The sequence below is a fragment of the Cordyceps javanica genome, chromosome 4, assembly GCF_051103115.1.
Source record: "Cordyceps javanica chromosome 4, complete sequence".
Taxonomy (NCBI): domain Eukaryota; kingdom Fungi; phylum Ascomycota; class Sordariomycetes; order Hypocreales; family Cordycipitaceae; genus Cordyceps; species Cordyceps javanica.
In genome coordinates this window covers 2,351,631-2,362,208 of record NC_139298.1, presented here as the reverse complement: position 1 = coordinate 2,362,208, position 10,578 = coordinate 2,351,631, and the positions used below count along the sequence as shown (strand labels likewise).

At 52.7% G+C, this 10,578-nt stretch overlaps 2 protein-coding genes across 2 annotated transcripts; both read left to right on the top strand.

The window, feature by feature from the left end:
• Positions 1 to 241: 241 nt before the first annotated feature.
• Positions 242 to 1,235, top strand: V2A60_006597 (uncharacterized protein; the record flags this gene model as incomplete). The annotated part of the gene is made up of 3 exons (XM_083257891.1): positions 242 to 501; positions 567 to 983; positions 1,073 to 1,235. 3 exons carry the CDS (start codon positions 242 to 244, stop codon positions 1,233 to 1,235), a joined length of 840 nt encoding a protein of 279 aa, XP_083114017.1.
• A 6,952-nt stretch (positions 1,236 to 8,187) lies between these two features.
• Positions 8,188 to 9,661, top strand: V2A60_006596 (FAD dependent oxidoreductase; the record flags this gene model as incomplete). The annotated part of the gene is made up of 2 exons (XM_083257890.1): positions 8,188 to 9,353; positions 9,406 to 9,661. The coding sequence occupies 2 exons, from the start codon at positions 8,188 to 8,190 to the stop codon at positions 9,659 to 9,661; spliced, it is 1,422 nt and encodes a 473-aa protein (XP_083114016.1).
• Between the last annotated feature and the right edge of the window lie 917 nt (positions 9,662 to 10,578).

The following is a 10,578-nucleotide window of genomic DNA, read 5'->3' as shown; positions in this document are numbered from 1 at the left end:
CCTAGTGGGACGAAACAAAGAGCCCCAACCATAACTCCCCAGAGTTCCTTGCCCAGCCGAGTTACGTACTGGCGCGAGCCCGGGGCTCGTGGATATACTTATTATGGACAGTGCCTTTACTGCTACGCCGAGGCATGCTCGTATCTTTGAGTCGAGTTTGCATATAAGTTCCCGCAATACTGCCTTTTTCGATGATCTAATTAGAGACAACCTTAACCAAATCACCCGCGACTTCCACAGTATGGCCGATGGACCCCCATCACCTCCCTCGCCGCCAGCTGCCGGGCCGCTTCTCTCCGAAGAATCGGCCACTCTCCTCCGGGAGCTGGGGGACTACTTTACCCGTACCGCTCAGATGTGGTCGACAATGACGCACAGTCTACTTCAAGGGCCTCACATAGATCAAGTTGCCTTGGACGTCAATACCCGCTCTGAGAGGCAAACCCACCTGACCGACATATCAGCAATTTTTGCCGTCGATGCTGAACTTGGCCGTTTACGGTATGAGCCATCTCACACAATACCTTGTGCTCGTTCTACAACCACCTTCTCACGCTGTTTCGCAGGAAAATACGGGACCTCACTGCCAAGTTCTCTCAAGACGTCCAGGATGTTTGGCGCCCTGACGGCCGTGTTTTGGACCCTTCTTCGTCTAGTCAGAATGTCCGTAGTAGTCATTTTCCAGTCGCCAGCATGCTATCTTCTGCACCAAGCCGGGAGGTTCACTTCATGAACCACGGCCACACTGAGAATGATAGCCTAAATACGCTGGCCGGTGGCATGGCTGAACAGATGGATCTTGGCAACGAGGATGACTCCGACTCTGACTCTGGAGACGAGGAACTATTTGCCAGCATCGACATGGACGCGCTCAAACAGCGAGGCAAGGGTTCGTACACGTGTCCAAAGGGGATCAGATGCGACAAAGGCGGCGTCGACAAGGACGGCAAAATCATCGTCTTTGATCGCAACTCTTCATTTGCGTATGTGCCCAACTCCCTCACATCTCCGTCCCACATAAGGCACATTGGCCAAGCCGCAGAACATGACTGACGTGCTAATGCATGAACAGCCAGCATTGTAATAAGCACCGCAAACCCTGGGTCTGTGACTTGGCAAACTGTCCAAATACGCTCAAGAAGCGCCGATTTGCCCGGCGCGATGGGTTGGAGCGGCACAAGCAGACAGTAAAGCATGAACCCAGAACTGCAGACTCGCAAATTGGTGGCAGCTAGCATATCTGCCGCACCATTTGACCGGTTAATCGTTGAAGCATGCATCATCTTGTGATACACTGTTCCGCGGATCGCTGCAATAGGTCATCACGACCGGGCTGGGCTAGCCTAGACGCATAGAGCCAGCCAGCGAGCAAGCAAGCACGTTGACGTGGTTTGGCAGCCATGCAGATGGACGCCGCTCTGCAAAGGGCGGCGCCCGCCACATGATCAAGCGAGTCGGTGTAACCAAGGACAGACACTGGGCAAATTGCCTTGAGCAAAAAAAAAAACCATGATCTGGTCCATTATCCGCACATGAGAATGATGTGATTGTTGCCTTGATTGCTTCGCTTCCACTCCGCGGGGGGAGAAGAGGGATTTCAAGCTGAGAGATGGGGGAAGAGAACGTCAGCTAAACGGATGGGGAAGACGAGGGGAGAAAAGTCGGCCTGTATCCGTAAACAAGGCCGGCCTGGTAAGAATGGGAAAATGGAACGGGCCACGGAGCCAATTCATGTGAGATGACGGCATGGTAATAATTGGGTCACTCCAGAACAGATCGAAAGGCTAGTACAACCTAAAGCCCATCACTCACAATGAAACGACGACGCATGACATGGACATGTAATTTGAGCCCATCCTTGCATCCTTTGCTTTTCGTAACTGGCTGGCTGGGCGCCGATCCTCTTTACTCGGGATTTATTTTGTCATTTTTTTTTCTTCTTTGCCTTTAATTCGTTCGTGTTCCCAGACTATTACTTTTTATCGGTATTGTTTTTTCTTTTAATTTGTTTCTAAGGGGGGCTCGCGGGCTTTAGCAAGGAGATGGCTTGTGATCTGTGTGGTCGTTTTGGGCCCTCGTTGCGACGCCTCATTGGGCCCGTCTGCGTGTGTGGCGGCCACCAGCTCATCGGGGTCCAAGGCCCAGGCCGAAAAGTCTCGGCAGAAAGAAAGCCTCTCTCTCGGCAGAAGAAGAAGCAAAAAAAAAAATAATGTTCTGCAGCCCAACCACACCCCACAACAGAGGTGAGCGGGCGCCTGTTTTTTCCAGCCCTTCTCTTTTTGGCGTCGAAGAATGTAGGCTAGTAAGGGCCTCTTGCATGACTAGCTGGTTCGGCGATCTGACCTGGCGACGGGGAAGCGAGGTTGTACTGATAGGAGAATGAATCGGAGCGCAAGAGCATCACTACTGAGTATCAGTAATACTTTCGAGCAGGAGACAGGCCGCGGGGCTATCCTACCTGGTATAGTTACTAGTAGTGTAGACGCGCCCCATTCGAAAGCCTGCAAGCGTCTCGCATGAGTCGCCTCACGCCCCAAGTGCCGGCAAGAGCAGATACCCAGGCTCGGATGAGCAAATCTGGCTGCCGACGCTGTCTTGTGGTTGTTTCACAGCATTTTCCATCGTCCTTGACCAATTGGATTCAGTTGTGCATCATTCGGTCGTTGTGCTCCTGCTACTTCGGTTTTGGGTACCAACAGCCGACTATGGATAGCTTCCTTCCGAGGTCATCTGGCCGACGAGCCTGCATTCAGCAGAGACATCCAAACCCGTCGTGGGTACAGGCTAAGTACAGGCTGGCGTCAGAGTAGGCGTCGCCGCGCATTGCAAGGCGATACTAGACAGGAAGTACAGCTGCCAACCGCACAAGTTCCCACAGCTCTGACGTATGAAATTTGTACATGGCGCGGCGGTGAGCGAGAAAGAGGCGCGTCATCTTAACAGCTGATGCATGCTCCTCTTTTTTTCTCTTTGCGTCGGGGTCACGGCAACAGTCGTCCAATCAATACTCAACGCCTTTTACTAAAGGAGTCTCTTATATATTAGCCCTTTGTTTTGTTACAATATGAATCAAGTAATGAGGGCCCGGCCAAGTACTAACATCTCGCGCCAGCGATGCGTGTAGCCTTGTCCATGGTGGGGAAGGAGGGGTCGCAGTTGACGAACGATGGAGGCATGGCTGAAGTTGACGCCTGGCCGGCCGGGGGGGATTGTCTTGCGGCACTTGTAATTCGCGCACAAGTTGTCTTGAGGCTTGTCTCTGGGGGGACACAGCCCTGCCCATAAGGGGTTGCAAAGGATCCCAGGCTGCCAGGCTGCCAGGGAGACGCAGGGCTTACACATGAGTGTGCGGGATCTTGCTTGCTGGAAATTGGAGAAATCAGGGTTTGTATTGTCTGAAGATGGAAGGAGTATGCGTCGGCCTGCATGTTGAAGACGCCCGCAGGGCTAATGACTGCAGCCTACGGGTTACACTGTACACATACCTTTGTTCGGCTCAGACAAGATCTTGGCGCCTTGAGTATGGATTTCTTGGGGGAAGAGACATGGCGAGAAGAGGACGGAGATAAGATGCCCCGAGGAAACAATACGTGAGTACTAGACAAAAACAGCGTTCTGATGCATGTACATCGAACTGCAGTGTCGTCGGGCACTCGTCGGCCAACTTGATGGGCTTGCCAACTGTCCAGGCAACCGGGGTCAAATTCGATCAACCTATGACGCTGTTGTGTGACGTCTTGGCTGGGGTGCTATACGGTTATTGTTAGATTGAGGCGGGCACTATTTGAGATAACATCCGTCGTCCAAGGACGGTCACTACAATCTTCTGTCCGGGCAGGAGTGAGTGGCATCACACCCACCGGCATACCCCCCTTCAGCCATGCCAAGTTCAGAGTTGCACGACCTGGCAGCAGCAGCAGCACAATAACAGCAGTAGCAGGAAGCACCACACCCTTTTTTTGTCCTCGCGAAAAGAGTGCGGTACCGGTGGAATGGAACACGTGTGGATCAGGTCGATGTCGATGCCCCAGACGGCCCCTGGTCGACCCAAGCCGACGGGTCGGCTGTCTCATAGACGGCTAACTTATAACCCAACTGCCAACCTGCCTGTGCAAGCTGCCCGCCGCAGCTCCGAATCGCTGGGACGGCTCAAGTGGGGGCAACAGGCATCAAATGGGGAGAGTACGGAGTAGTAAAAGAGGATTAGTTGCGACGAGGTAACATTGCTGGGCAGAGGGTCGCCGCAACAAGTCGGCGAGGTGAAGCGGCGCTGTACTTACTGGTAGGGATGCCGTTGGTAGTATGGAGTATGCGCAGGGAGAGACCATTGGGCCTGCAGATCAGAGGACAGGGACAGCGAGGCTTGCTCTGATGGTCAGGAAGGCCGGAATGGGGCGTGTTATGCACGTAATGCGCTGACGGTTACTGCCACGTTCGTCCTGCCAGCCCATAGGGAGCGTTTCGGACAACAACGGTGGCCAAGCAGCGTGCATGCATGTATGCTTTGACAAATACCACCAGTTCGAGAAGGAAGAAGGGGCACGTGCTCTCGTGGCGGTGCGGACATGAATGTGGTCACTGGTGGGTGGTGTCAGAGAAGCAACGAGCAACCGGAAAAGGGCAAGCAGCGAGAGAAGTGGACAGACCATTTGAGGGGCGGGCGCGTATTGGGATGGGCAGGCGTGCTCCATGAGAAAAGAGAGAACAAAAAAAAAAGTATATCAATCTGGGGGTCAAGGGGTGTAACAAACAAAAATGCAAAAAGTTAATAATAATGCGCTTGGGCTAGCAGGGAGGACCATTAGCGCCGAACGGTGTTAGCTCGGGTCAGGGAAACAAGTTGCCGATTGTAACAGGATTCGGGCTACGAGGAAGGAACGATGATATCAAATAAATGAAGAGCCAACTAACTCACTTTATTACAAAAAAAAAAAAGAGGCCGAAGATGGGCTGTGGCGAGCTGCTGAGTAGATGATTTTTGTCGCGGATCGACACTGACAGATTGCAAGCAGCGTAAGCGGTTGCAGTGGCGAGATTCTGTACCCTGCAAAGTACATTTGGGTATCCCGCGTAACGTATAGTTGCATTATATCTGGTAGATGGTCAAGCCCATTCTAAGAACAGAAGAGGTTGAACCCATACATGCAAGAAGTTGGGTGTTTTTCTTCTTTTTTTTTCAGTCATTCGAATTGTTTGTACAACATTCAGGTTTATTCAGGTCTCCTTCTATCGTCGCAAAGCCACCTCGTTCTATTTCACAAATGGCCTACCAGTAAATCCGTACCAGTAGCTTATCACCTAGGTAGGTACCCATTAGCCTGCCACATGGCGGGCGGTGGCGACATCCTTTTGTTTTTTGCTTTGATGAGCCTGCTACTCAGTACCTCCTTCTCCTCCCTCCGAGTTCTGAGTGGCCATTCACTCGAATGCGCTCCCTTCCACAAAACTTCCAGATACGGGCGGGGAGGGGTACAATGGCTGAATGGGCAGGGCAGTAGTTTGGTAAGTTGGGGGCAATGCCAGCAGGGCAAAGCAACCGCTGAAAAGAGCAACACAAGACAGGGATGGATAAGTAGGAAACCGATAACTCTGGTCCCTCAGCCTTGCCATACCTGTCAGGTAGTTACTTAGTGATGGCAGCGACTGGCTGCCAGGCATAGGCTCGCTGCGCCGCATTGTCCCGGCTGAGCTGTATCGTGGTCATTTTTAGTCAACTGCCATGTCCATATTCGTACAGCAGAATGCGGTGGCTGCGACAGAGACAGCTGGGCACAGGTACAATGATGCAATGTCTCAAGACGCAGCGAGAGAGCGAGGCAGATGATTAGCTGAAATGTAGCCGACGGCCTAATGGGCGATTCGGGCTTCCCAGGACGACACACTGGCACAAAGTAGTCCGCGGCATCCGTCTGTTATGCTTGAACCCTTAAGGCTTCCTCCCTTGCCGAGTAGCTAACATACTCAGCCGTAGGCACGAATCAGTACTCCATATTCGGTACCTATTCTCTATATCCTACTTACGCGCCTTGGGCAGGTAAGTGCCTACTAAGGTACGTACTTAAGAAGTTGCCTACCTACTGTAGGTACCTTACAACTAAGTTACCTACAAACCTGTAAGCGCAATCAACTTGGCCTTTTAAAACTGAACAGGAAACCGTCCAGGCAATACGGGCTCGCATTAATAACCAGGTAATCTGCAATATGTACCTACTAATCCGTAGAATAAATGCACATGCCTACACAGATAGGTAGCTACTTGGCTACCTCTCTGGCTCCTACAGCCTCTTTTGGCTCCAACTCCAGCATCATGCCCATGCCCGCCCCGCCAGTGCGCAAACACGCCCAGCGGCGCGCCCAGGATGGCCCCTGTATTGACTGAACCTGGATGCCCCGCCACCTGCCAACCTTACCTCTGTGCACTGTCCCACCAGCTTCTTGTTGTCTCCCCCTCCCCCGCCATCTTGCTTCGCCATTGTCAAACAAACAGGCGCACCAACGTCCACTTTGATTCGCACTCGCGATTAGTCTTCTTCTGATAGCCAAGCATCATTCTCTCAACAGCCAGTCTCGATGCTGTGACACCTGAAATTGTTCACGGAATGACCTCGGAGCGGAGGATGCGAGGCAGGCGGGGGAGCGAGCTACGCTTGACACGAAACAGACTTCTCTTGCCATATTTGCTGCCCAAGCACACACGTACAGCATGAACCTGAACAGTCATCGACTGCGCGTCCCGAAGGCAGAGCAAACCTGTGCCAGTCAGTCAGTACCTGTGGCTCTGTTTCCCTTTCCCAGAAACGTACGCACACGGCTGCAAACTGACGGTGTACGAGTAAGCTGGCTTTGCGCCTACCTCCCAACGAAGTAACTAGTTACCTTGTACCAACGACTTCCAGCCTCTTGGGCGCGGACCCGTCGTCGTGATTGGTGGGCAGCATCGTCGGTCATGAAGCAATCCGGCTTCCCTCGCATGCATCCTTTATATTGAATGCCAATTAGGCAATGCCGGTTGTGGGCTAAGGCTATCTTGTCGCAATCCGCCTTCCACGATGGCGGTAAAGAGGCGGCCGTTCGCGACCGCATCCACCCCTCCAAGAAAGGACCCTGGCTGTACAAATATCTGTTCTGCACATGAGACACCTGCTGCTGCTCCTACTGCTCCTGCGTTTCTGTCAACGAGCGTCCTCGCCTACTCATTCTTCGCCTCAAATATGCAGATATACAGTGGTCCTTCTCTTGTTACACTACTGCCCACAAGGTTTTCTCTGGCTCCATCGAGAGACTATGCCTACTTTCCGGGTCTCTGGTAGAGACGACTGCGCTAGCGAACACTGTGGCTTGCGGTGGTGTGCGGGCAGCAGCCAACCGGAAGTACCACGGACGGCGTACCATCACTGTGGTTTCGAGCCCATTGCTCACCAACCTCACCCTAGTTGCTATCATGACGGGGTGTTGTGTTTCTCGGTAGCCTCGTCCAGCCCAGCAAGTCAACAGTGTGCTGGCTACCCCGTCGTGCCTGGCATCTGGCAGCTACTTACACCATGGATCCCCCCCCCCCACGGCGGAGCACCGCCAGTACTCAGTACACACGCAGCCCGGAAGGGCGGGGGTCATAACTGGGTCCCCTCAAGCTAGTCAATACGCCTACTTAGCTCTTCTTTTCCCAGTCGCCGCCCCCGCGAGAGAGGAGACGAGATGGGCGTGTGGGCATTGAGAAAAGAGGCATGCCAAGTCTCTTGCTTTTTTGTACCTACAGAGCCAATAGGTGACAGCCGCCCCCGAGAGGCTTTGTTCAGACACTCCTCGCTTCAACCCACACCCCCTCCCCTTTCCAACCCTAGGAAGACCGAGTTGTTACTCACTATTTCTTTTCCTTTTGAGAGTTGCTTGCCAAGCTCAGTCTAATACATCGCGGCTCGATTTATAAAGATCCATATCCACCCACATCTTTGTATGCCTTTTTCAATCCCTCTCCAGACACCAATTCCATACCCTCTCATTGACTGGTTGTGCACTCAATCACAGACAATATAGAGTATCACTGCCTCACACGGTGCTACTACTCTTTCATTGATTCGGTGTCACTGGCATCTGCAACTACCCTGACTGCTTTGATTAACATCACTGGTATCTTGGCTACACCAACACCGCTTGACCACTACTTATAAAATCTTGACGACCATAGCCATGCGCCAACTCACCAACATGTACACGCTGGACGCCTCAGCTCTTTCCTCATCCCCATCCTCAACTCCTCAGTCGCCTTCGATGCCCGCCACTCCACTCTCCTCCTCATCCTCCATGTCTGTCCCGGACAATGACACGCCAGACTTCAATTCCGTCATTATTGTTGGTGCCGGCAACTTTGGTGCCGGCACCGCCTTGTCATTGGCTCAACGGGGCGTCCAAGTAACCCTGCTTGATACTGCTGCTTTCCCCAACCCCAGGGCAGCCTCGCATGATATCAACAAGATTGTTCGCGACGATTATCCTGATCTTCTTTATATGCGCATGATGGCCAAGGCTATGCCTATGTGGAGGAGCAATGACCTCTACAAGTCTTTCTACCACGAAACCGGCATGCTTCGCGCTGATCCGACCGACTTTGGTGAGAAGAGCATCGCCGCCTACAAGGAGCTAGGCATTGAACATGAATGCGAAATGCTTCCTGTTGACGAGGTCCGCAAGCGCTGGAACGGACTCTTTTCTACCGCCAACTTTGAGGGCCTTGACAAGATTCTCTTTAACCCCAACGTCGGGTTTGCCGAGGCCGACAAGGCTCTGGCTGCCGTTGTACAAGCGGGCATCGACTTGGGTGTTGACTATGTTGTTGGGGAGATGGACACGCTTGCGTTTGGTCTTGAGGGTCAATGCATCGGAGTGACTCTCAAGAGCGGAGATACCATCCTGGCAGACAAGGTCCTTATGGCCACCGGAGCCCGCACGGAGCCCCTGCTTGCGCAGAGCGCGCCCAAGAACATGAAGCTGCACTCTGGTGATCGCGTGTTGGCTACGGGTGCTGTAAGCTTTTATGCCCGGTTGCACGGAAAGAAGAAGGCCAAGTTTGCGCCCATTCCTGTTTTGAAGAATTGTCTCAAGCAGGTCAAGGGCGAGGGCATGTCTATCCTGGCCGATGGCACCATCAAATTCAACTGCGATATGTGCTTTACCAACTTTCAAAACTTCCCTGCGACGGGCAAGCGGATGTCGCTGCCCCCTAGCGACCCCGCGTACAGCACCTGGACGGGTCCGGATTTTGTCGACTTTTTCAAGCAGCGAGCCCAGCAGACATACAGGGGCCTCTACGGAGATGAGGTTGAGGGTGTCGATATCGAAGCGTACCGTATCTGCTGGTGAGTCATGTTTCCGACGCCGTTCCCCGGCAGTCACTAACAATTGCTGTAGGGATGCCTCCACACCCACACACGACTTCCTCATCACTTCGCACCCCCACTGCGAGGGCTTGTACGTGGCGACGGGAGGCTCGTTCCACGGTTGGAAGTTCCTGCCCGTCATTGGCGACTACATTGCCGACATGATGCAGGGCACGCTTGACGAGGAATACACGGCACGTTGGGCGTGGGACAAGAAGGGCGGTGATGGACATTCGGCCAATCCTACTTACCAGGTGGTGGGCGATCTCCAAGACTGGATCGCGTAAGCGAACCAAGTGGGATGGACTGAGAAAGCATGGGACGCGCGACGCATCAAGTAAGAAGAGAAGGAGCAAAGAAAGAGCAAAGGGCAAAAATACCCACGAGGCTGATGTGAAGACGGCACATACACACTAGAAGCAGGCTGCAAAGAAATTTTACCGAGGGAGGCGCATATACGCGAGGGACATCACGAGACGGCGTTTTTGTTTTACATGATTCGCTAAATGCGTATTGTTTTTCTTCTTCACTTTTCTTTTCAATTATTCGCATAGAATGAACTGGTTGACCGAAATACACGAGCATTCTCTCAGGTGATTCTGGTTCCTTTTGTGGAGAGGCAGGCAGCAATAGTCGGCCAGGGCATGAGTGACCATGCGATGCGGGCGAACGAAGACTCATCTGAACCTTGGCAGCTGAGAGGGTCTGCAGGGGCCAACTCAAATTATTACGGTATTCTGATATCGAGCTGGACGAGAGAAAAAAACAAGCAAACAGAACAATCAGTGAGGAGGAGGAGGATGCATTCTGACAGTTGCAGAAAAACTGGGGGTCGTGAAACTCTGCGCCTGCAGATGCTTCCCGCCTGTAGATCCTTGGACCTATAATTTGATACAAGTGGTCGTGAGGCCAAAAAGGATGTACGAAACAAGACGGAGCCGCGAACGCAAAGCTTGCATACATGGGAGTACAACGAGGCGTACGGGAGAAAAATTAAGGGGACAGGGGGTCATGAAATTTGTGAGTAAGAAGTTTACAGAGTCAAAGAGGGTGTGAGTGAGAGAAAGTGAGAGAAAGAGCAATGGAAAAAAAGGAAGGAAAAAACCAGGTCATCTCCCACGCCAAACAAGAAAAAAAAAAGAAAACACGGCATCTCGGATTTCTTGTCGCGGTGTATATGCACGGCTGAAGGAGGGCGGTCAGT